Source organism: Xyrauchen texanus, chromosome 38, assembly GCF_025860055.1.
Source record: "Xyrauchen texanus isolate HMW12.3.18 chromosome 38, RBS_HiC_50CHRs, whole genome shotgun sequence".
In the NCBI taxonomy this organism is placed as follows: Eukaryota; Metazoa; Chordata; class Actinopteri; order Cypriniformes; family Catostomidae; genus Xyrauchen; species Xyrauchen texanus.
Genome location: NC_068313.1, coordinates 30,442,236 through 30,468,003, shown reverse-complemented (window position 1 = coordinate 30,468,003; position 25,768 = coordinate 30,442,236). Strand labels below are relative to the sequence as shown.

The 25,768-nt window shown below is 36.6% G+C and overlaps 1 protein-coding gene across 1 annotated transcript in view; it reads right to left on the bottom strand.

Annotated features, from left to right (window-relative positions):
• Positions 1–336: 336 nt before the first annotated feature.
• LOC127631810 (collagen alpha-5(IV) chain-like) overlaps positions 337–25,768 on the bottom strand; it is a 54,685-nt gene continuing 29,253 nt past the window's right edge. The window contains exons 18-52 of the mRNA XM_052110167.1: positions 25,666–25,707; positions 25,390–25,471; positions 24,870–24,905; positions 24,597–24,761; positions 24,353–24,442; positions 21,078–21,173; positions 20,330–20,400; positions 19,963–20,151; positions 18,151–18,319; positions 17,006–17,098; positions 16,802–16,906; positions 16,293–16,387; positions 14,852–15,002; positions 13,584–13,697; positions 12,855–13,022; positions 12,654–12,743; positions 12,029–12,163; positions 11,753–11,851; positions 11,571–11,660; positions 10,704–10,843; positions 10,122–10,248; positions 9,832–9,912; positions 8,969–9,070; positions 8,793–8,840; positions 8,202–8,387; positions 7,649–7,779; positions 7,437–7,509; positions 7,230–7,301; positions 6,753–6,878; positions 6,318–6,416; positions 5,019–5,231; positions 4,403–4,580; positions 4,077–4,191; positions 2,413–2,585; positions 337–1,849 (exon numbers count right to left, since the gene is read on the bottom strand). Of these exons, the coding sequence (XP_051966127.1) occupies positions 1,774–1,849; positions 2,413–2,585; positions 4,077–4,191; positions 4,403–4,580; positions 5,019–5,231; positions 6,318–6,416; positions 6,753–6,878; positions 7,230–7,301; positions 7,437–7,509; positions 7,649–7,779; positions 8,202–8,387; positions 8,793–8,840; positions 8,969–9,070; positions 9,832–9,912; positions 10,122–10,248; positions 10,704–10,843; positions 11,571–11,660; positions 11,753–11,851; positions 12,029–12,163; positions 12,654–12,743; positions 12,855–13,022; positions 13,584–13,697; positions 14,852–15,002; positions 16,293–16,387; positions 16,802–16,906; positions 17,006–17,098; positions 18,151–18,319; positions 19,963–20,151; positions 20,330–20,400; positions 21,078–21,173; positions 24,353–24,442; positions 24,597–24,761; positions 24,870–24,905; positions 25,390–25,471; positions 25,666–25,707 (4,020 nt within the window). The 3' untranslated portion in view covers positions 337–1,773. The remainder of the gene's footprint in view (positions 1,850–2,412; positions 2,586–4,076; positions 4,192–4,402; positions 4,581–5,018; positions 5,232–6,317; positions 6,417–6,752; positions 6,879–7,229; positions 7,302–7,436; positions 7,510–7,648; positions 7,780–8,201; positions 8,388–8,792; positions 8,841–8,968; positions 9,071–9,831; positions 9,913–10,121; positions 10,249–10,703; positions 10,844–11,570; positions 11,661–11,752; positions 11,852–12,028; positions 12,164–12,653; positions 12,744–12,854; positions 13,023–13,583; positions 13,698–14,851; positions 15,003–16,292; positions 16,388–16,801; positions 16,907–17,005; positions 17,099–18,150; positions 18,320–19,962; positions 20,152–20,329; positions 20,401–21,077; positions 21,174–24,352; positions 24,443–24,596; positions 24,762–24,869; positions 24,906–25,389; positions 25,472–25,665; positions 25,708–25,768) is intronic.

The following is a 25,768-nucleotide window of genomic DNA, read 5'->3' as shown; positions in this document are numbered from 1 at the left end:
GAACAACAAGTAAATGAGTAAATGTTGTCATATTTCATAGAATTATCCCTTTAAATATAAGTACTTTCAATAAAAAGAAAGTTATGTCTTAAGCATGATTAAAAACACTTTTAAAAGTATATCATCCAATAGATTATTTATCGAATAAACACTAAAACACAAAATTCATCATTTATGGACAAAACTCACAAAAGTAAAATAAAACGACATGTCTCATTTGGTTATTGTAAATCTGTGTGGAAGAGAACTGTGAGATTACCTTAACTAATGACACAGCAAATACATAAACATACATCTTCTACAGAAAAAAATCCACAAATCCACAGAAATTTCCTACAAAAGATGAGTGATTTATTCTTTGACAAAAAAATAAATAAACTATTTTTTTCCATTCAAAACTAGCTTACAGTTCTATAAAACACTGCAGTCAAACAAAATAACTTCTTTTCAACTAAAAATGTGTACAATAACGTTTTCCACAAAAGAGGGTATGTGAATCATAGAGAGATATGCATCAAGTTGTCCACCAATGCTGCTTCTGAACATTTGAAAAATGCATAGATGCATGAAATATGTACACCTAACTATAACCATAACAGTGTCAGATCTTTAATAAAGCATATTAAACAGTGAAGGAACTTTGCATACATTACAATTCTTGCTTCAATGTTAGGGTTAATCGTGTAAGAAAGGATAAAACTCCTTAATTCAATATGTGTATCTTTTGAATACATACAGTACAATACTATACATACACACACACTTTCTCTGACTTTCATTTGCCATGACCCTAAAAAAAGTTTCTTTTTCTCTTTTTTCACTCATTCAACAATTAGCACCATGCATTCTGGATCATTAAGTCAATGCCTTTGCAAAATCATTACACCAGAACCATATTTTCAAAAAATCTGCTTTTTACAAATATCTTTGTACACTAAGAAATAGGCTTTATTGGACTCTTTCTTCAATCAAGATCCTTCAGTTACTAAACCAATGTAACTGCTCACCAGTATTACCAAGGTAACATGCAATTGTTACTTTAAAGATCTATTTCTACAAAATATAACTTTAAAAAATGGCTGTTTAACTTCGTCTCTGGGTTTGAAAGATAGTTTACATTGTAGTGCATGAAAGCTTTTGCAAAAGAGTAATTAGAATTAGTGCTATAGGTAGATTTGGCTAAACTGAAATTAAGTCACCACAAACTTTGATCAGTTATGATTGAGGATCATTTTGAAAAATAAAAACACATCTATAAGTGCTTGAGCAGACACAGAGGAAGAACTGTTGAATCAAACTAAAGAATTGGTCGCTGAGATAAATGAGAAACACTGGGCTGGCACCTTGGATTTAAGTGAAGGCAAACCCAAAAAGAAGAACTTGCAGTAAAAAAAAAGTCCTTGTCAATGTTAAATTGGCATTCTAAACATATATATTTAGTATATCTTTATAATATACTAGCTTATAGGTTCTGGTCCTGGCTTTTTCCACTCATAATTTTAAAAATATTACAGTTCGGCCTGGCTATGTAATCTGACTAGGACAAATGAACAGTTTGTCCTAATGGGGGAAATACTTATTTGGTCAGAGGGATTGTAGCTATTAAAGTATTTATATTGACTCAAATATATGCAGTTCCAGGAATAGTGCTTGAGGGCTTGCTTCACAGAATCTACTGAAATTACACAAGTCAAGAAAACTGACAGTTCATAGATTATGTTCTCTACCAAATACATACAATGATGTTGCTTCAAAAGGTCATGACATCTGGCCTTATGGCAACTGCTTCATACAGACCCGACAGCGGCTGATGATGTCTTGCTGTCTTGCTGTCTGACGGATAGGCATACTGAGAATAATAATACAAAATAAAATAAAAATTAGTGAAAGAAATACTATCCAAATATTGTTGTTTATTTAATGTAATAAATACATCTTTATTCTTTTCATAATTTACTATTTTATTTAATATTAAACAAACATTTTTTATTTTAAATAAACTTTTTTTCATGTTTTAAAGTAGGTTTAATTCAGCTAAATCAAGCCACTTTATGACAGTCATCTCTCCCATCTGTCCCAATTTGCCTAAATTCTCCCTAATACTTTTTTTTAATCTAATTTGCATATGTCACCCTACGATTTTACAGATTTTAATATGTTTTTTCCTATATTTAGTATATAGATTAAGGCAGTCAATCATGATGAAATCCAATCTGATTTGTGAACATAATTTTTTTTAGGCAAGTACTTGACCAGTAGTTATGGCTAATTCTATTTTAACAAGATCACCTGTTTTCCATGTGTGTAGGGCAAAACCCCTGAAAATTGAACTAGGCTATTTACTGAACCAAAACTTCACTTAAAATTGTAACCATCAAAAACATTTTCCTGTTTTTTGCTCCTTTGTCTTACCTAAACATTCTCTCAGGGTCAAGCGATGCCAGCCAGTAGCTGTAGGAATCAGCATAAAGGTTACAAGTGCCACGTCCATGACACTCTATGAATGGAATCTTGCGGAACTCCTCCAGACAGGACCCGGGAGAAACCAGCGGCTGCCCGGAACCCTCTGCACCTGCGGCTGTTTGCTAAGAAACCAATGACAGTGAATAAAGACTGCATAAAATCCATAAGGTGTTATCTTATATAAAACATAAAATTGCCTGATTGCCTAAAATTGCCTCCATTATACTCCAATCCATTTATGAATATGTGTGTGTGTGTGTGTGTGTGTGTGTGTGTGTGTTTGGGTGGTTTACAAGGAAATTTGTTTTAGGTTACAAACTGGTAATAACAAGGGTATTATGCTATAAATGTGGTTTATGAGGATATCTCTAGTGTCCCCATAACTCAAACACTTAAAAAAAAAAAACATGCTAAACTATATTTTTGTCTTTTATGTAAAAATCCAGAAAGTTTTTCGTGAGGTTTAGTTTTAGGGTTAGGGGATGGAATCTATAGTTTGTACAGTATAAAAATCATTATGTCTATGGAGATTCCTCATAAGGATAACCGCACCAACGTGTGTGTGTGTGTGTGTGTTTGTGTGTGTGTGTGTGAGCGTGTATTTATCACTTTGTGGGGACCAAATGTCCCCATAAGGGTAGTAAAACCCAAAATTTGACATTGTGGGGACAATTTGTCGGTCCCCATGAGGAAAACAGCTTATAAATCATTATAAATTATATTTTTTGAAAATGTAAAAATGCAGAAAGTTTTCTGTGAGGGTTAGGTTTAGGGGTAGGGTTAGGGTTAGGAGATAGAATATAAAGTTTGTACAGTATAAAAACCATTATGTCTATGGAAAGTCCCAATAAAACATCAACAACAAAAATCTGATTTAAACCTAGAAATAAATTTACAAATATATTAAAAACATTTTAAATAAATTAAATTTAAAGTTTTTGAAAATTGTCAAAGTAGCATTATGTCTGTACTGTTTCTAGGTAACTAATTTAATAAGCTAATAAGCTATTTATAGTAACAAATGACTCGAAAATTGATCTGTTTCTCAAATCAAATCACTTCTGAAGACATTAACCACTGGAGTCTTATGAATTACTTTCATGCTGCCTATATGTGCTTTTTTGAGCTTAAACATGTTGGACCATCTTTCATTGTATAGACCTACAGAGCTGAGATATTCTTCTAAAAAAATCTTCATTTGTGTTCTGCAGAAGAAAGGAAGTTATACATATCTTGAATGGCACAAGGGTGAGTAAATTAGAGAATTACATTTTTTAATGCAAAAGGAGGACATACCAAATACTAAGACTAGTACCTAAAATGCATGTATGTATCTTTCAATTAAAAATTTAGCTCATATTGTTATTAAAATTAATTTTAAACTGTTTAAAAAGTGCAAAATGTTTGCTTTTACACAAGTGGATTCAGACTTTTAAAACTGCATTGGAGATGTTCTTTAAAATTGATTTTGGTGTCTTCCATTTGCCTCAGGAGTTCAAGCATTTATTCTCATTTCAAAATGGAAATGAATCCAACAGCTGTTATCCATATATTATAAGAGTTATAGGTTGTTTATGCCATAAAGTATATTGATAGTAATGGCTGACTCTTACCATCACAAAGGAGTAACCTTGCCACAGAGACAGCCATCCAGCAGGACACTGTGGGATCTGCTTTGTCTGACTGTGCACTGCTATTACATTAGCAGGCGCCTCACATACTGCACATCTTTGAAAGACAGTTCAAATTACTTTTGTTACTACTTGTCTTGCTATCACTACAAACAATGAAGCATATACAGTATACTGTACATCATGCACATGCACACACACACACATATATATATATATATATATATATATAGCTTCTATATATATCTAAGCCAAAATCAAACAGGCAAAATGACAAATACTGACAAAGCAGGGGGTTCTGATATTACCTGCTGATATATTGTTCCAATAAATCACCAGAGATCATAGCCTTGTTGCTGGACAATGGTGTGTCTGAAGACAGCCAATAAGAGTAATCGTTTCGAGAAGCATAGCGACAGGTTTCGTCAGGGTTACAGACCAGGTAAGGCATGGTGGAAAATCTCTGCAAACAGCTTCCTAGAGTTCCTACAATCACAAATACAAATTGTGAAAATTGTAATTGAGTAAGAAAATTGAGTGTCAAAATGAAGGTGTTCATGTTTGTAGGCATGTGCTCACATATATTCCACATACAACAAGTGGCATCACCATAAAATAAAAAAATGATGCTAACTTCACTTTTGTTTTTGTCAATTAAGTAAATTCCCTTCAAGTTCACAGAAGCGTCATAGCAGAGTAACCACAGGTGTAGTCCTTCATATCAACTATGGACAAGTTCCACTAACATTTAACAACCAGAAAATGTCCAAATACTTTTCATTTTCATTGTCGACAAACTTCTATTTGTGAAATGTTGTGCATGAAAAATGCCAATTTGACATTTAGTGATCTAATGCTTCTGTGTTAATATGTGCATGTGTGTGTGTCCTGTTAGTGTATGTGTTCTGTAAGTGTGTTTCATGCCTAGGTCCTGCCCATGTCCACGGTTATTTCCATTGATGAAGAGGAGCGAATATCCAAAGTACAAATGTCTTGATTCACTAGGGCAGGTTGGGACGTCACTTCTCTGACTATGCCTGGTAAAAAGGAAGCTGTCTCTGGTGCCATTCTGCATAAATGCCCCCTTTGGACCTACAGAGCCCTTGGGACCCACTTCACCTGTCAAACCTCGAGCACCTAAGGAGACAGAAACACAACTGAGTACCTGCCACAGATTTGTAAAGCAACTAAAAGAGTTTGAGGAACCAAGTATAGATATAGAATATAGACACAATAGATGAAGTACACCCAAAGTTTGCAAATTACATTTTAACTGAAGCTACTTGTATATTAAATCTTCTCCTTTAATGGTACATTATAAGTGTACCTGACCAACAAACCGCATAAAATAAAATTTGGGCAAACTGTTTGTGAAAAAGTCAAATGGCATCATGTACAAGCTAAACTAACAGTAATAATCTTAAATAAAATGTAATAATGTTCTGTGCTATATTGTTAAAGAAATAGTTCACACGGAAATGTCAATAAATGATGAGTTACTCCCCCTCATGCCATCCTAGATGTGTATGACTTTCTATTTTCTGCAGAAGACAAATTAATATTTTAAGAAGAATATATCAGCTCTGTGAACAAAATTTTGAAGCTTCAAAAAGCATCTAAAGACAGCATAAAAGTAATCACTAAGATTCCAGTGGTTTAATCCATGTCTTCTGAACCTATCTAATCAATTTCGGGAGAGAATAGACCAAAATGTAGCTCCTTTTCATGGTACATCTTGCCATTGCAGTTTTTAGTCGTGATCATGATTTCAAGCTCGATTACGCTTCCTAGCGTCATCTAGTGCTTTGCGTATGGTCAAGCACTAGGAAGTGTAATCAAGCTTGAAATCACAATTGCCAAGGAGACTTATTTAATTCATAGTGAAAAATGTGTTATATTTTGGTCTGTTGTTGCCCAAAACTAAATTTGATTGCTTCAGAAGACAGATTAAATCACTGCGGTCGTATGGATTACTTTTATGCTGCCTTATGTGCTTTTTGAAGTGTCAAAGTTTTGGTCACCATTCACTTGCATTGTATGGAGTTATTCTTCTAAAAATCTTTGTTTGTGTTCTGCAGAAGAAAGAAAATCATATACATCTTATAACGTACTTTTAACATACCAGTAAAGGTGAAGGTTTAATATATTATTAGCAACAGTTGAAATGGAATGTGCCATTTGGGTGTATGTCATCTATTTTCGACAAAAAAAAATGGCCTTTACCTTGTCGCCCTGGTGGGCCGCTGTCTCCCTTTTGTCCAAGGATCCCAGGAAATCCCGGACGCCCATCTAGACCTGTGGCTCCCTTTCGACCTTGAGTTCCTAAAAGAAGGGAAGTTATGCAAATGTAAGATGTATTAATAAAACATGGTACTCTGAGAAAATCAGAATATTGAGAGTAGAGCTGGGTATCACCAACTACACATTGGAATACAAGTTCACGCTAAGTTAATTGCTGCTAAATAAATAAAAGTATAAACAGATAAATAAATACATACATACATACAAATAAATATTGATACTGGTATAAAAGTACTGATGGGATCTAAATTATTGATGCAATATCATGAGAAAAAGAATCATGAAATATTGATGCAGCTTTTGATTATATTGGCACAGCACAAAGTGTGTGTGCGCGCGTCCGTGGGTGCGTTGTACCTCGTGGACCTGTTAATCCTGGAGGTCCAGGATTTCCTTGCTCTCCTTTCTCACCAGCATCTCCAGGTAAACCAGGATCTCCTGGGATCAGGATGACCTCCCCCACAGCATCACAGCCTTTACTCCCTAAACAGTCACAAAAAAGATAATCAGGTTATTAAATACCAGGTAGATAAAAGACAATTAGTGCATTTCTTGAAAGACAGCACAGCCCAGATTTCACTTTTAAAAAGACAATTGAAGATTGCTCTCTGTGGCTTGTCAACTTCCCACTGCTTCAAAAAATTAAATAAAAGTTTATTATTTAAATTGAAAAAAATAACAATAAATGCTATTGATCCTGTATTACATGGTTGAGCAGAAATACAGTACAGTAGGCAAAGTTGCTTAAAAAATAATATACATGAAAACAAAATGTGATGGCTGTATTTTCAATATGTTGTTGTTTACACAGTATGTGAGCCTTTGCAATATCACCTTTGGGTCCAGTTGATCCTTTACATCCTTTTAATCCAGGAGGGCCGCTCGAACCATAGCTTCCCTTTGGACCTGCAACACAAGATACAAAAGACACACAAACACCTTTCTAAATGGAATACATTTTTAACAACAAGTTAATCTACTTTCTTATTCAAGATTTCCTTTCCATTTGTACAAAATCCAACACAAATTCTGTTTTGTTACCGATTGGTCCGACATCACCCATGGGCCCCATATCTCCTTTCGGGCCCTTACAGCCAGGACCTCCATCACTACCCTGGAAAAATAGCAGTTTATCTCATTTTCATACAGTATACAGTTTTCGGAAGCACCAATGTAAAAATGTTTAGAGATATGTTAACCATTTGCTCTAGTTAACTATTCTAGTCTATTTGTCTGCTTCTGTGTCCACTTACTGGTCCTCCTGGAACTCCACTGTCACCGGTGCAACCGGGCACTCCTCTAATCCCCAGGGGCCCAGCTTCACCTTTATTTCCCTTCAACCCTGGACCTGGGTCACCAGGAGGCCCACGCGGACCCTGGAGACCTGCATTTACACACAGAAACAACAGAAGAAGGTATAGGTTTTTATGGAGATGGCAATCTATTGCGATGCACTATAGTCACTTTATATAGAGTGTTGTTTCAAGAACTATAAATTACACTTATTTTATGATAAATTATTTGAAGGACACATTTAGAGTATTTTCTGGACACAATGCCAATTAGATTATTGATAAACCTAAATCTTTATATTATTGGGGCTTCATTCAGGAGCGGGTTTGGTTATTAGCAATAATTAATAATTAACAAAGATAATTATGAATTATTGAAATCAAGAGAACATTGAATAGAATCAAAATTAGCTTATTAATCCTTCAAATCAACAATCATGAAAGATAATCAGTTATCAAAATCAATAGAATAATTCTGAGTTGAAATGACAACGTCATAAAAATTATTAATCACCTTGTAGGCCAGGTAGTCCATAAGGTCCTCTCTCCCCTTTTGGACCGTCAACACAGATGCCCGCTGGACCTGGACACCCACTAGGCCCTGGTTCTCCGAGTAGGCCTGGAAGGCCCTTTTCTCCCTCTGGGCCATAGGGTCCTGGTGGCCCACATGGCCCTTGGGGTCCAGGATTGCCTTTAGTACCTGAAATTAAACAAAATTATTCATAATAACACACCTGCCAATGGTGGGTGAATTGAGATTATTTACCAGTCACATATTTTTACTGGCCATAACACTGTACTTGGCATTATCAATTTTTAACAAACAATGAAACATTTTGTGAAAATGCTTTTACACCTGCGTAGCCGTGTACAGGTGCGTAGAATACACTTCATAAAATAGGTAAATAGTAAAAGTCCTGCACACCATATTAATTAAATCACTTTATTGAAACACACAATATGTCTTTGGTTTGAATCCCGCCCTTACATGAGAGAGGGTCAGACTTTTGTTATTAAAGTTTGATTTAAATCATAATGTAGCATGTTTTTTCTTTTTCTGCTCTCTCTGTAGCTTATGTTAGAGGGGTTGGCTTTAGCGACTTACCTTTCTCTCCGTTAATACCCCGTGGACCCGGAGTCCCATTAACAGTGACTAAAAAAGAAAATAAGGATTATTTAATAAGAATATGCCTGCATATGTGTGTGTGTGTGTGTGTGTGTGTGTGTGTGTGTGTGTGTGTGTGTGTGTGTGTGTGTGTGTGTCTGTATAAGATATCTTACGCCCTCTATCTCCTTTTGTTCCAGATGGCCCTGGAATACCGTCCCTGCCTTGGTCTCCTCTGGATCCTGGAGGTCCAGGATCTCCAGCCGAACCAGGAACACCTTAAGAAACATCAGAGAAAGAAAACAGATACAGTACTTACATACATGCAAATGATAAGTAAAGAACTACACTGTGGTAATACATAATGACAGTGTATGTACAGATAGTTGACAACATGTCATAGAAATGAGGGAGTGGTTTAGAAAAGGGGTAAACAAACTCTGGTTACCATAGTTACCAATTCATCACTATGGGGAAAATCAAGTGAAATCTTTTTTTGTTTTTGAATATATATATATATATATATATATATATATATATATATATATATATATATATATATATATATATATATATATATATTCCATCAGCCAATTGCATAAAAGATGCTAAAACAATATCATATTATCATATGAGACACATGTGTAATCAAAGATGTAAACGTGCATTTCTGCAGCAGTATTATTTTTCATATTAAAAATACAATAAATAAAAAGTAAGTAAATTCAGTATGTTGACCATCCCAGTATATGACATGTTCTTGATCTGCATGTATCGAATTAAAGAAGTTTAATTAGATTATTATCAGTAATTTAACTATTCCAACAGCTACAATATGATGAATTACTGTATGTTGATAAAGTATTAACAGAGGACAATACAATAGATCTGGCGAAACTTAAAATGGTTGGAACAAAGTCATTTTCTTCTTATTTACTAATAACTGTACAAAGACACCCACCTTCAGTAGTAGCTAGTAACATACAAAGCTACTAGTTCCACGTTTAACATTTCAAATGTTCACAGAATTCGATTTTACCTGGTGGACCACAGGGCCCTTGATATCCAGTTGGACCTGGAAGCCCATCTAAACCCTTATCACCAGGAGGTCCTGGGGGTCCTGAAAATGCAAGAGAATGACAAACAGAGAGGTAGAACAAAAGAAACACCAAAATCGTAAAGATATCCTCCATGTGTCGGTTAGAGAGTAATGTGACAAAAAATACAAGACAAGGCAAAACATTTGCTGGGAGGAAAACTGTGAATTTAAATATTACAGATATATTTTTATAAGGATCCAATGGTAATAATGAACATCCTATTGAATACCTGGACCTCCTGGTACTCCAGTTTCACCTCTTACTCCAGGAAACCCTGTCAAACCTGGGGGCCCAGCCATCCCAAATATACCCTTGTCACCCTTTTCCCCTTTACTTCCTGGGCGACCTGGTTCACCCTGAAAGAATCAGAAAGAGAGAGAGAGAGAGAGAAGGTATTGATCAATTAATTATATTGCCATTGACATTTTGAGTGTTTTTACTGCATTGCTATGTGGTTGTTAGGGTGTTCAGAGTGATTGATTGGTGGTTGCTTATTGGCTCATGTGAAAAGAGCCTAGTTTCTATTATATTCTGGTTCATAGATATGGCTTGGTTGCATCCTTCATTTAAGCATATTGCATTTTTTCACCAGTTTTATTATCTGCTTGGCAAAAAACATTAATAAAAAAAAATGTACATCTCTCTTCATCAAGCTGCACGATTTGAGGTATAACTAATGTCCATAGCACAAACAACGAGTTACATGCCAAAGTTTACAAAGTAGGAGGTTTGTTAAAATTTCATGATTATAAGTCTGAGCAATAATAAAGTGGTGTTTGCCTTTACCACTAACAATTATGGGAGCCAATACCTTCTCGCCAGGTGGTCCTGGAAGCCCTGGCCCAGGCAGACTGGGTTCACCTTTGATGCCCTTTGGTCCATTTTGTCCAGGGATACCAGGAGTTCCGGCCTCCCCACGAACTCCAGGCAAACCTTTTTCGCCTTTTACTCCTGCAAGAGAAAATAAAATTATTTGCACCTGTGAAATGAATAGAAATTTCAACACTGCTAAAAATAATTTTCTTTAAGGTGCACTCAGTATTTTTTTTCCTTATTTAAAAAGTTTTACTTCTAAAGAAATGAATAGTAATATTAAAATATATGTATGAAATCATGACCACTCATGTGAGATGAAGAGTTCATTCATATCAGTAAACATTTAAAAGCTTTTTTTATCCTACATGCAGTGAGGGCACCCTCAAGGGGGCAGCCATGTTATGATCACATGACCAGCTGAATACAATTTGCTCAATCACAGTAGCTGCCCTGTTATTGGACACTTTCATTCATGGATTCAATTAATACTGGTTTACTGTGCATAGTGAATTTCTACAATGGCATTGATAACTGAAAACTACTGTGTTTGAATGATGCAGCATACAGGCCACTAGATGTCACTGTAAGTCAATGAATGTAATTTCAACATCCTTCAAAAAATTACTGAGTGCACCTTTAATTCGTATTTTTGTCTTGTTTTCCAGTAAAACACGATACATTTACATGACAAGCAAAACTGCAAAAGGAATGTCTTGATTTCAAAGAAATTATTTTGTCAGATTTTCCCTGAATTCTCTTTTTGCAGTGAATTGAAGCTTCACAGGGATCCGATTCTCGATTTTTATTCAAGGCACTAATTTACTTGTTCAGTGTATCTGCAGATGGGTGTGTATGAACTTGCCTGGGAACCCCATAACCCCTGGATACCCAAAGTTTCCATCATACCCTCTATTTCCAGGAAGCCCCTTCTGGCCTGGGTCACCAGGAGGACCTGAAAATGAGAAGGTGCCTACTTGTTTCCTATATTTTGGATAGTTACATTTTAGAAGATGTTGGTGAGGTTTGGGGGGTGGGTATCTGTACCTGGTTGACCAGTACTGCCTGGAAGTCCATTCTTTCCAGATTCTCCATAATTGCCTGGGATTCCTGGTTCTCCTTTAAAGCCAGTTAAACCAAGAAGACCTAAAACACAGAGAATGCTACACATAATTTTTGAAAAGTCTTGAAGACCCTTTAATAAAGGAGAAATTATAGAGCATCTAGTGAGGAACAGTTTAAGTACCATAGCAGCAGACGTACAGTAACAGCTTGCACTGTCAAATTGGAAACCAGAAGTTAAAAGGTCAGCTAGAAACTCACCTGGTTGGCCAGGTTCACCAGGATCCCCTGTAGACATGAGGTTTGTTGGCAGTCCCTTTGGACCACTGGCTCCACGGTCTCCTGGTTCTCCGGTTTTTCCTTTATCACCTGGAACTCCATTCCTACCCATTAAACCTGAGAAGAGATCGCCATCATTATCATAATGTTGTCAACATTATAAAGAAAAGGTCTTCTGTGGAACACAAAATGAGATGTTTATGGAACATTAAAAAGAACCATAAAAGTGTCACAAATCTTGTCTGTAGGACGTGTGAGGTATATTCTGAAGAAATTATTAAATACAAATTTAAAGGCATATTCCACTCCAAAAAATGTATTTTGTCATAAATTACTCACCTGTGTGTTGTTACAAACCCGAATGACTTTCTTTTTTTTGTAGAATGCAAAAGGAGACTGCTTGTCTCAATCACCATTCACTTTCAATGCACCTTTTTTCCAAATAATGAAAGTGAATGGTGACTGAGGCAGTTAGTAACATTCTGCCTTTTGTATTCTACAGAAGAAAGTCATACATTGCAACATGTGGGTGAGTAAATAAGTTTCAGTTTTTCAATGCATTGTTTGATTTGCATTTGCATGTGAGGGTATGCGTGTATTTTTTAACCTTTAGGTCCAGGAGCTCCGGGTGGTCCAGGATTTCCCTCAGCTCCAGGTGGACCCATGCTTCCAGGATCCCCCTGATTTCCACGTGGACCTGAAACAATCAACACAGTCAGAACAAGATCAAACTACGATAGAACCAAGAATCCATACTGTTAACAAGCGCATTCAGGCTTATTTTATACTTGTGTATTCACTTTAGTACCTGGGTAACCCGGTGAGCCATCTCGACCTCTGAAACCAGTTGGTCCCTGGATACCAATCAATCCAGCCACTCCATTTTTCCCAGGTATCCCTGTCATACCTGTTGGACCAGGTGCACCCTGTCCAGATGGTCCTGTTTCACCCTGTGACCCCTTCAGCCCCTGCATCCCTAAAAACAAGTTATTTCAACTGTCATATACATACAGAAAATATTTAAATTACTGTTATCATTTGTATCACATACTATAGCTCATACTTTGGTTTGGGGATATAACAAAACTCCTAACCCTAAGTATGACATTTCAGCATTTAACTCTGCGTTGTTTGTGGTGCAGAATTTACATAACATTGAAAATTGTGTACAGACAAATATCAACTATTGCTATTGTGCATAGTTTATCAAAATAAAAAAAAAATGTATAGTCTATGATGTTTATCATAGCTAAAGGTTTTAACAAGCGTCAGACTTTTTGGAACTTTTTAAAGAATTACAAGCAGAATAAATGTGTGTGTGTAAATCACAAGAAAAAAAAAACATTCTCATGTAAATTGTCCCATTGAAATAAATGCAATTAATGAATGATTCATGAACAATTTACACACAAATTTGTTCTGCTTATGTTTCTTGAATAAGGTGCATTGTTTTGTTGTTTAGGCAACTAAAAGCACAAATCATTCACTTTTATCTTTATATAGGTTAATCTGTATCAACTAATGTTAGATTTCTTACCTGAGGGTCCGTCTAGTCCTCTGGTTCCTGAGGGCCCTTCGTCACCTTTGGCTCCTGGATTACAGCATCCTGGAACCCCATCATCTCCAGGTAAACCATCAAGACCTCGGGCACCTGACAATAGGGTGAAGGTGGGTGAGTGTACAAGTGTTTTTCTAAGTATGATAGAATGACAGATATAGTCAGTATAGCCAACAGTCCAAAATCTGAGATTCCACTGAAAATCTTGGATTCAAAAAACCTGGAAACAAACAGTTTTAGCATTTATAAAATACAATAAAAACCAAAGGAACATTATGACGTAGAAGACTTATAAATATTTAAGATTCAGTGCTAGGTCACTAAACAAATACACAGGTTTGTGACATTACATCACTCCAGGCAAAAGGTCAGATTTCTTTGCTTCCATTGAAGCACACAAGATGCTCTTTAGAATATTCCTAAATCACGCTAGATAACATGGATCAACTGGTTGTGCAAAAATTATTTTTTCAAATTGTAATGCTGATGAAAAAAATATTACATCTGTCAGTTGCAAGGAAGGAAGGAAGGAAGGAAGGAAGGAGGGCGGGAGGGAGGGAGGGTGGAAAGAAAGAAAGAAAGAAAGAAAGAAAGAAAGAAAGAAAGAAAGAAAATAAGAAAGAAAAAGAAAGAAAGAGAGAAAGATATCATGTGTATACATCTCTTTGTGTATATTTCTTAAAGCGAGAGTTCACCCAAAAATGAAAGTTCTCATGCCATCCCGGATGTGTATGTCTTTCTTTCTTCTGCAGAAGATTTTTTGAAGAATATTTCAGCTCTGTAGGTCCTTACAATACAAGTGAATGGTGATCAGACCTTTGTAACTCCAAAAATCATATAAAGCAAACATAAAGGTAATCCACATGACTCCAGTGGTTAAATCTATAAGGGTTACTTTTATGTTTGTTTTATGTGATTTTTGGAAATACAAAGATCTGATCACTATTCACTTCCCCACAGAGCTGAAATTTTTAAGGACCCACGGAGCTGAATTTTTATATTTTTTAATTTGACCTTTTCATTTGCTTAAGTCACTTAAGAACAGAATTCTTATTTTCAATAACAGCCTGTCAGGAGTACAACAAACTCCTGATATTTTAGATATTATTTTAAAAATCGTAATTTGTGTTCTGCAGAAGAAAGTCTGGCATGAGGCTGAGTAAATGGTGAAAGAATTTTTGGGTGAACAGTCCTTTTAAATTATTGTTTTATTGTGATTAAGGGTGCACAGGCATTAATCCACCAACCACAGTCTCCTGGTGGCCCATCCCTTCCTCTTTGACCTGGACATCCAGGTATTCCAGGGGGACCATAGTTTCCAGGTGATCCAAGAGCCCCTTCATCTCCTGGAAGCCCCTGCCGACCCTTGGGCCCTGGGGAGCCGAATGCCATGTCCCCCTGTGGATTGAATTGTTTATTTCCTATTATATCTATTATCCATACAAAAAAACTGCACTCATATGGGCACAATTAATTTAGTTTCTGCTAATATCACTGCTTAAAGGGATAGTTCAACCAAGAATTAAAATTATCTCATCATTTACTCACCCTTATGCCATCCCATATGTGTATGACTTTCTTTCTTCTGCAGAACACAAACAAAGATATTTGGAAGAATACCTCAGCTCTGTAGTTCCACACAATGCAGCTGAATTGTGACCAGATCTCAGAAGGTCCAAAAAGGACATAAAGGCAGCATAAAAGTAATCCATAAGTGTGGACCAATGAAGATGTTAAATCCATGTCTTCAGAAGTGATATGATAAGTGAGGGTCAGAAACAGGTCAATATTTAAGTCCTTTTTTACTATTAATCTCCACCCTTGAACAGCCCCAACCAGTAGGTGCTAAATGTGAAAATGAAAGTGTAGTTTTACAGTAAAAAAGGACTGATCTGTTTCTCACCCATAACTATCATATCACTTCAGAATATATGGATTTAACCACTAGAGTTTTATGAATTACTTTTATGCCTGTATATCCTTTTTGGACTTTCTGAGTTTTAGTCACCATTCACTTGCATTGTTAGGACCTACAGAGCTGAAATATACATCTAAAATCTGAATTTGTGTTCTGCAGAAGCAAGAAAGTCATACACATCCGGGATGGCATGAGGGTGAGTAAATGATGAGAGAATTTTAATTTTTGGGTGAACTATCCCTTTAATGGCTAAAACTTCATGGTAAACACTTTGTTGCAAACAAAAGTTTAAAACAATAAAATAACAGTGAATTAAAAATACAGAAAGCAAACTCTTTCTTTGAATGTTTTCTTCCATTTGAGTCATCACAGAATATCCGGTCATTTCTATGCCACAGTAATTACTACTGATTTGATTTGAGAGTGAATAGCAACTTAAAGTTCAGTCTGCTCATCATACAGAGCGATCATATGCCTTCGGAAGACTCACATGGATTATTTAATGACATGTTTAGGTTCTTTCTTAAGCTTTAAAGTGAGTCACTATTTACTGCTATTGTATGGAAAAATATATAATAATATTCTTTAAAATATATCCTTTTGTGTTCCACAGAAGAAAGAAGAAAGTAAAGTCAAATGGGATTGGAAAGAAATGAGGGTGAGTAAATGATGACTTAATTTTCATTTTTGAGTGAACTACAGTATTCCCATAAATGGTAGATCACATGGTACACTGCTCTTTATGTAATGAGTGTCACAACAAACCTGACCTTTGATCCTGGTAATCCAGGTGGTCCTGGGGGGCCAGGGCGGCCTGCACTTCCAAAACCAGGTAGACCCGACTTCCCTTTCACACCCTTATCACCTGTAACAGAGAGAGAAAATGCCATTCGAGTGAACTGCCATTATTTGCTGTCACCAATCCACTCAGCAACATTAAAGGGATAGTTAACCCCAAAATGAATATTCTGTCATCATTTACTCACCCTAATGTTGTTTTAAACCTGTATGACTTTCTGTTTTCCATGGAACACACACAAAAAAGATGTCAGGCAGAAGGACAACCTCAGTCACCATTCACTTTCATTGCATCTTTTGGCCATTAAATAAAAAGTAAATGGTAACTAAGGTGAACATTCTGCTTAACATCTCCTTTTGTGTTCCATGGAATAAAGAAAGTCATGCAGGTTTGGAATAAAATGTGGGTGAGTATATGATGACAGAATTTTCATTTTTTTGGTGAACTATCCCTTGTTGACACACACACTCCATGAGCTACCTTTAGGACCAGTAAGTCCAGGTTCTCCTTGAATTGACAGTCCTTTCTCTCCTTTTACCCCATATTGTCCAGGGAATCCTTGAACTCCAGCGCAGCCCTCATTACCTTCAACACACACACACACACAGGAACATAAAACATTCATTAAAATTCCTGTTCTCAGACTAAGTGTCCATCTTCAAAGGATGAGAGATTTTTGCTTACCTGGAGGTCCTGGTAGACCAGGTGGACCAGGCCGTCCAGGTTCCCCAGGGTCTCCAGGGGTCATTTGTGCAGATCCTGGAGATCCTTTCTCACCTAGGTGATGGTAATATTTGAGCCTGTTATTCATCCTCCATGCCACGGTCGAATACTCAATTCTCATTGGATGGAATGTGTGCATTAAAACCGTTTAATGCACAGGTAGTTCTAGTCAGTTTCAATCACCCTTCTATATTAATGCACCTACTCTGCTGTCCTCCATAATGAGACTTTGCGAGAGTTTTATGCCTCCGTGTTTTGGATGGTTTTCTCCTCTTCTTGTACAGTAAGTGCTACTTCAACTATCACGTCAGCAACGCTGGTTTATTCTCGTTAATGTGAAAATTACAAAGAATAGGAATTAAATATTAAATGTTCTGAGGAGTGCCAACCCTTCTAAATTATGTGGCTATTATTATTTATCGACGGAGAATTTAAATTCACATTTATTAAAGAGTAGTTGGTCTCCAAAATCTATGATATTATCACACAACTTTATCTCTGTGTCTGATTTAGAACATGCAGAGCTGTAGAACTAATGACCCATATAGCATTATTGTTATTTTTCCATCCAAAATTTGCACTGTAAAAATCAATGACAGCTGTATCTAATAAATGCTGGCAAGTTACCATGGTATAAGTGGAAAAATGCATGGCTAGGTGTGCGTTAAATGACTTGCTCTGCTTTGCGTCGGTTGGTTCTTCGCCTCCATGTCGTGAATCAAAACAGTTTAACACACACCTACGGTAGCCATGGATTATTCCTTACATGTCTGCCTTCTATGGACCCTTTTCACAAACTGTGATGATGCATTTCCCTAAATTTTGCTGTGTAAATCTAGCAACTTATATTTTCAGTATCCACTGCTGCGATGGGGTTTCAAATACAGCTGCTAAGAGTGGGATAGTAAATTTGAGCATCTTTTTCTCTTTTGACTGCTGTAAACTTTTTCCTCTAGTGGAAAGTCACGTAAACACAATAGTAGGTTGATCATCTGCTGTTGCACAAAATCAGAACACATTATTGATATTTGCTGTGGTCTCTATTTACCCCTACAGAAAATGTGAAATGGGTCCATTTGTATTACAGTCAGTGAATTAATACATACCTGGTTCTCCGGGATTTCCTGGCCGACCCACTACTCCCAAACTTCCTTTCTCTCCGGGTATCCCGGGTTGCCCCACACCCATTGACCCCTGGCTACCCATTGGACCTGTGCGGCCAGGCTCCCCGCTAGGTCCTTGATCTCCATGGTTTCCCTTAGGTCCTGGAGGACCCTGGAAAAATAAGAGTCAATTACTTTAAAGGGTTCTTGGGGTTCCAAGTTCTATTAAATTCTTAACCTGTGGGTAGTTGGAAAAATTGTATTACATGCCAAATTGAGCCTGAAGATGTTAGTAACCAAACATGTGTTGCTTGCTTACACTCTTTTATTTAGGACAACACAAGTAGTAGAAGTAGTTTTAAATGATTTAATGCAGGGGTGCTCATTAGGTCTATCGCGATCGACCAGTCGATTGCAAGAGAACCGCTGGTTGATCTCAATTACAGGTCAAAAGGAAAAGAGAATAGAGAGAGAAATGACACACAGACTTTTTATTTCCTCACTTCTGTAGCTGTGTGCTGTTTTGGCGGCATATGTGTGTGCGCTTAAGTGCAAATACACTTCAAAATTACGTCAAAACTGTCCATCTTGTCAAGGTATAAATGTAAATACAGTCAATCATGTCTAAAGTGAACATTAACAGTGGGACAAAACAAGCACATTTGTATCAAAATGTCAGACTTGAAGTATAAATGTAACATAATAGACTTGTTGCGGATAAGCTTTTTGTTAATATTAATCAAATATCAAAAACAAGAAAACAAATAAACCACTCACTGCTCTTGGCTGTATACATTTAGTAGCTTTAAAAAGTATTAATGGAGTATAATCAAACAGTGAAGTCCATAGCTAGTAGATTTTTACAGTATGTTACAATGAATTTCATTCTTTCATTCATTTTTAATTTGATTCTCTTTTTAGCTTTAAATGTTTTTATTTATTAATTTGCTTCTTTGTTCTTATTTAATTACATACTGTTAACTTTATTTACTTGAGAACTTGAAACAATGCTTACATAATTACAAAAAATAAGTATTATTTTTTTATAAGTATTATCAAAATAGGTATAGAGAATCGTCAAATATAACTACCGACTAAGTATATATTGTGCATAGTAGGTCTTGCTATAATAACATTATGAAAAAGTAGATCTCATTCCATAGAAGTGAACACCCCTGGATTCATTTGGCTTTACAAATCAAACAAGCATGTCAACACTGCTGTGATGGGGTTTTATATACAGCTGCAGAGGGAGTGACAGTAAATTTGGCATCTTTCTCTCTTCTGATTGGTGTATTCAATCTCTATTTTTTTTTTCTTCTTTTGGAGAGTTGTGGAAACGGAATAGTGATTTTGTTTCTATTTCTGTTGGAACAAATGGGAAAGCAGAACTTACATTTGCTATGTTTTCCCATTTCCCTCAAAACAACAGCTGTGCCATTTAACCTGCTATAGTTCTCTTCTATGTTCCAATCCCGCAAATGTGACATGGGCCTATTTTTAAGAAAATTGAAGTATAGGTCTCTTCCGAACAATAATGTGCGTTTCTCAGTCTGAGGGTTTTTTAAAATCGGGATAGGTGTTTAACCAACTATCAAATGAAAGAAGGGAATCTCAATGTAGTAATCAGTTAGCTTTTCCAAACTAGGATGGGCATTTCTGAACTATCCAATGAAAGTAGGTAATTTCAATGTAGTAGGCAAATCATGTAAAGCGGTTGTAAATGCCCATTCAAGTTTGAAAACACTCACTGATTGCAAAATGCCTATTTTTTGTTCTGCAGAGACACAAGTCTCAGAAAACTGGGTTACTAACTGGGTTTCCTTTTGGACCTGGTGGTCCTTTGAAGCCAGGATTGCCTGGTATGCCATCATTCCCATTTGTCCCAGATGGTCCTGGAAAACCAGAGATTCCTGTCTGGCCCTTTTCCCCAATCTCAGCTCTTTCCCCTAGGTCTCCTTTGGGTCCCGGAGGCCCAGGAAATCCTGGAGGACCTAATGAACCCTTTGCAAAGATTAAAATTCTTATCACAGACATATTCAATAGTTCTTGAGAATCAAGAGCATTTTTCTGTACAATTTCAACTACTGGAGCTGACAAACCATAGTATTACTGTATAGTACTCTGTACTGAATAATGAAGGAGATGATTGGGTAAAGCAGTCGTATGCAACAAAACTCACCGGAGGACCAGGTGGACCCTCTGGCCCTTGGAAACCCTGGGAACCTTTAATGCCTTGAAATCCCCCAACACCTTCACAAAGATAAGTATTTGTTAATAGGTCTGCTGTTAATAGGCCTGATGTCTGTTACTGCTGCCGTACATATATAAAGTATATGTAAATGTGAAGTCACACTCTTCTCTGGAATACTTGATTCTGTTTGGTCATTCGTAGCATTCTGTAATAAAATATTTTTGTATAATGACCGCTAAACTCTATGCAGTAATTGATCGTTGTCCCAGGCAAAGGAGTTCCTGCATGGCTGAGATAGTTTCATGTCTCGCCTATCACTCCGACTCACCAACGACTCTTTCTTCTCACATAATAAACAAAAATTCAACTTATCGATATTTTGTCTATTTATTTATTTAGGTGGTGTAAAGGCATTCAATGGAAAGGAGGAGGCGAGAACCGGCTTGACGATATAAATCATATTTTAATAGTAAACTTAAAAGACAACATAAACACACACATGACGGACATGTCCGTTAACGATCTCTCTCTCCCGTCCGATCCTCTGCAGTCGACCTTTATACCTCAGAGGCTTGATTAGCCTAATACGGGACCGGGTGTGTAGGATCACGACCCGGCCCCCGCCCTCCGCCCTGCCACAGGTGGCTATCTGACTGTACATTATTCATTAAAGTTTTGTATACTTCATAGGAGTTGTTACTTAACCTAGACATAAAATGTGGTGTTATGACTTCACCTGGCTCTCCAGGTGTACCAGGATCTCCAGGTGGTCCCGGGGGCCCAGGATCACCACCAGAGAAAGCACACAGCCTGCAAAGATCGCCTTGCTCTCCTGTAATTAAAACAATTGAACAGCTTAAATGGGTTTGTGCAATTAATTCATTTTATGCCTTCATGTAATTGCAAAATGCACAGGAATATTCCGGGATCAATGCAATTTAAAGGGATAGTTCACCCAAAAACTAAAATTAGCCAATTCTCTTACATACACCTGGACACAGTTTTTCTTGGTTGTTGGCAGATAGGATGTTCCAAGTTTCTTGGATAATTCGACACAGTTCTTCTATCTATTTTGGCTGTCTCAATTGCTTCTGTCTCTTCATGTAATCCCAGACTGACTCAGTGTTCAGTGGGGGGCTCTGTGGGGGTCATGCCATCTGTTGCAGGGCACCCTGTTCTTCTAGTGAAGATTTGCAAAAGGGAGTCTAGCATTTATATTTCCTAATGACACACTAAAGCTAAAGACATAAATAACTATTTTAATAATCTTATGTGTCTTAAGACTTCTGCTCAGTACTGTAAATTTCATATTTCTGCTTACTAAATTTACTAAACGCCTGAGCTATCCATCACTGAGATTATTGGGCTGTGATTTGTGTTAGCTAGGTTATATGTCTGGGGGATAAAACAATCTCAATAGGCTATTATATATCGGAAAAAAATCCTTGATATCTATGATAAACTTTTGAGTAATTTTCTATATTTAGCCTATGTTCTACATCTAAACCAGAAGTGCTCATTATGTTGATCGCAATAGCACGAAAAGCACTGGTTTACAGGGGCGGATCTAGAAAATTTTATGGGGTGGCATAAAACTTTGAAGGGTGGCAAAACCAAAGCAAACGCCAATGCATAGTTTTTTATGGGTTACTGTAAGATAGCAAACTTCATTGCAACAAATACAAGTCAATTTATTGGAGTCACAATTTGTAATTTGTAATACAACTGCATTTCCACAGAGAACCCCCTTCTAACCATTTTAATACTGATTTGCAAGCATAAAAAAAATGTGTTTTGTTTTTGTTTGTTGCAATTTCACTTAACAATATAAAACAAATAATAAAATTCTCCAGAGCACAAAGACATTGTCTATTAAACACATCATCAAATTCTAAATGTTCCTTAAGTCAATAAAGAGATTGCTCTTATTAGGCTTCATTGGGGTAACAACTGGGAAAAATATTACTTTAATGAGGCAGTGCGAAGTGGCGGGATGAAATTAATATAAATTGTATAATATTATTCTGCTCAGTTAAATATTATTTTAAATGATATGTCTTGATAAGCGTGACGTTTGTGACAAGGACTCATCATAACAATCAAAATAACACATTCCAGCGCCAGATCGCCACCTCAAAATACACACAAATCAAATTGAAACTCCTCAAGAGTTAGAGATGTTTCATCTGGAATAGACACATTTACATTTATATTTATGCATTTGGCAGATGCTTTTATCCAAAGCGACTTACATAGCTCTTATTACAGGGACAATCCCCCTGGAGCAACCTGGAGTTAAGTGCCTTGCTCAAGGACACAATGGTGGTGGCTGTGGGGCTCAAACCAGCGTCCTTCTGATTACCAGATTACCAGTTATGTGCTTAGACCACTACACCACCACCACATTTCCCACCCGTGTCCACCCATAGCTGAAGCCTATGTATCTAATAATCATTCAGTGAAGACTTGGAAACAACAAAAAATTGTCCCTTTACCTCTATTCTTCCATGTGTCTGTCCATGTTGTCTTTATTGTTATGGATGAGGATATTGTTATATGCTATAGCCTTTTACGCATTCCGATCAGTTAGAGCTAAGGCAGTTCGAAATAAATAAACCCATATATAATGTCAAGATCAACTATAATATACTAACATATATATTTTATACATTGAGGTGGCAGATGGGGTGGCAATGTATTTTTGTAGGGTGGCAGCTGCCACCCCATGCCACTCTGCAAATGGTTCAAAACGCAGCCGCTAGACTCACTAAACGAGTCAAGAAACATGAACATATTACTCCGGTATTAGCCTCATTGCAGTGGCTGCCTATTCATTTTAGGGTTTATTTAAAAATCCTTGCATACATTACGATTTAAAATGATGATCAGTGTACTGAAAATATTTTTTTCATCTTTTCATCTCTGTAATCATGTCTCCCTGTTATTGTTTTGCAATTCAGATTCATGTAGTGTTTATCATAGACAATAAGTGATGTATTTTAAAAGTTGGCAGTCAAAAATACTTATAAAATACCTATATTTTTCATTCTTTCTGGCAAACTACCATAAAAGGGAATATAAATTACATTAAGCATTCAGTGTTTATTATAAGGGGTGATCGCATTCACATTCACAACCCAATACTCAATACTCATGAGTACTCATGAGCTACTCTTTTACTCTTGAGTAGTTTTTAGGACAGGTACTTTACTCTACTCCCACTACATTATTTGGGAAGTAACAGCACTTTTACATGAGTATGATTTTTCAGACTCTTTCCGCCCATGATGATGAAAGAATTTTCATTTTTGGGTGAACTATCCCTTTAAGCTCTGTGGGCAGCATTTGTGGCATGCAGTTGATACAAACAGCAAATAATTTCAACTCGTCCCTCAGTTTGTAAAAACAAACAAAACTTATGTGTACAGTAATGAATTTGTAATTAAACTTGCTAAATAAACATTAAAATGCATAGTTTCGAAAGAATATCGACAACACAAACATTATTTGTCTTTACATGCAACTAGTGTGCTAAAATTGCTTATTAATGTTATCTGTACAAAGTTATATCCAATTTTTAAACTCTGTCATGATATTTTACTGTAAAGGTAGTAGACATGATCTCTTTCTCATTATATGCACAAGGATATCAGAAATGGACACAACACAACTATCGGCAAAGTACTGTTTACACAGAGCGAAATCCAGCTAACAGGAATTGTATCGCTCAAACTCAAAATCAGACGTTCATCTGCCTAGAACAGTAGTTGAACCACTCAAAGGATGATTTGAAAACTTTAAAGATCAAATAAAAATGTTTTTTCACAGTACATAAGTATTACATTTCTACACATTTCTGTTTTAAACCCTTTATCATGTCTTGCCCCATTGTAAATGTGTCTTCTTTATTTATTGCAGTAACAGACTTGAGATTAACTTCACTATGAACCCAGAACAAAACAAACTCCTTGCCTCATCCAGAATTAATATGGCAAAGTAGGTGAATCTAACCTGGTTTCCCAGGGTCTCCAGACAGACCCATAGGTCCTATTAGGCCTTTCTCACCCTTGGGCCCTTGCGGTCCCACACGTCTATTGACATCTGTGGAGAGAGGAACATATGTGGTGTTTTTTTAATCCTTGTGAACTTGTGTAACTATTTCCCTCTATTTAATGAAAATTCAAAGTTCAACACTTCTAATTGTGCTTTTCTTTTTCTATTTAAAGTTAAAAAATAAATAATGAGGGACAAATACTTGGAGTTCCTGGAGGGCCAAGGTCACCAGGGGGTCCTCGTTCCCCTGGTTGTCCATCAATTCCTTTGGGTCCGGTGATGTAAGGTGCAGGTTCTCCTTTTTCACCTTTCTCACCCCTAAACCCAGGGGGACCTGGTGTTCCCTTAGGTCCTGGTATGGCAAGGCCTGTTATAATTAGTGAAAAGAATGTTAAAGTTTGTTGGTGTGCACTATAATCGTTTGTATTTGTGTACGTGAGACAGAGTTAGAAAGAGGTATGGATACATAATTTACCTGGAGGACCTGGATTCCCAGGAAAGCCACTGAAACCTTTAATAATAGACATATAAAGCTAATATTGATTAATTGTTTTGTTTACGACCCTAACAAAAGGGGGCCTTCTATGTGCTTGTGTACTCCGAAAAGTTGACAAAGTAACAGATATACACATTCTTATCTAAAATGTCTTTCAGGAAAATAGACAAAAATATTTATGACTTATCTTGTTCACCAGGGCATATACAAATCCTTGCCAAACAAATGCTCTCTAGCATGAGAATGTCACTTCCCCTAAACCATCTTCCACATCCATAACAAGTAGATAATCATATTTTGTCAGGCTGTGTATTAAACTAAAGACTTTTGGGTATTTCAGAAAAGGACAAATGTTTCAATAAATCCTACTCTATGACAATAGGAAATAAGTAAACAAAGGAAAGAAAGTCAAACCACTTCATGAGGTTGTTAAAGAAATGTTGTTGACTATAATTCTGTGTGCATGAAAGCTCTTCGTTAAATTAATTTTGTTACTAACCTTCACTGCCTCGGAGACCAGGGGGTCCTGAAGGTCCAGGAAAACCTTTTTGACCTTTGACCTCCCTATCTATTACAATAAACTAGAAATAGATATCAAAGTAGGATTAAATAATTTCTCAACATTATCCATTCCTATTTAAATACAGTATAACAATGGTGTCTTATAACACATCATCAGCTATAGTAGTACTTGTCAACATAATGTGATTGAAGTGAAATAAACATCTGAAGATTCATCATAACTGTATAAGTTTGTAAGTGAATTTATATCTACCTCTCCAGGGAGACCAGGGGGGCCGCCATCGCCCTTCGCACCCTGAAACATACACATAGAAGCAGATGAATGAGTTCAAATATGAAGGGTTGAGAGGAAGACT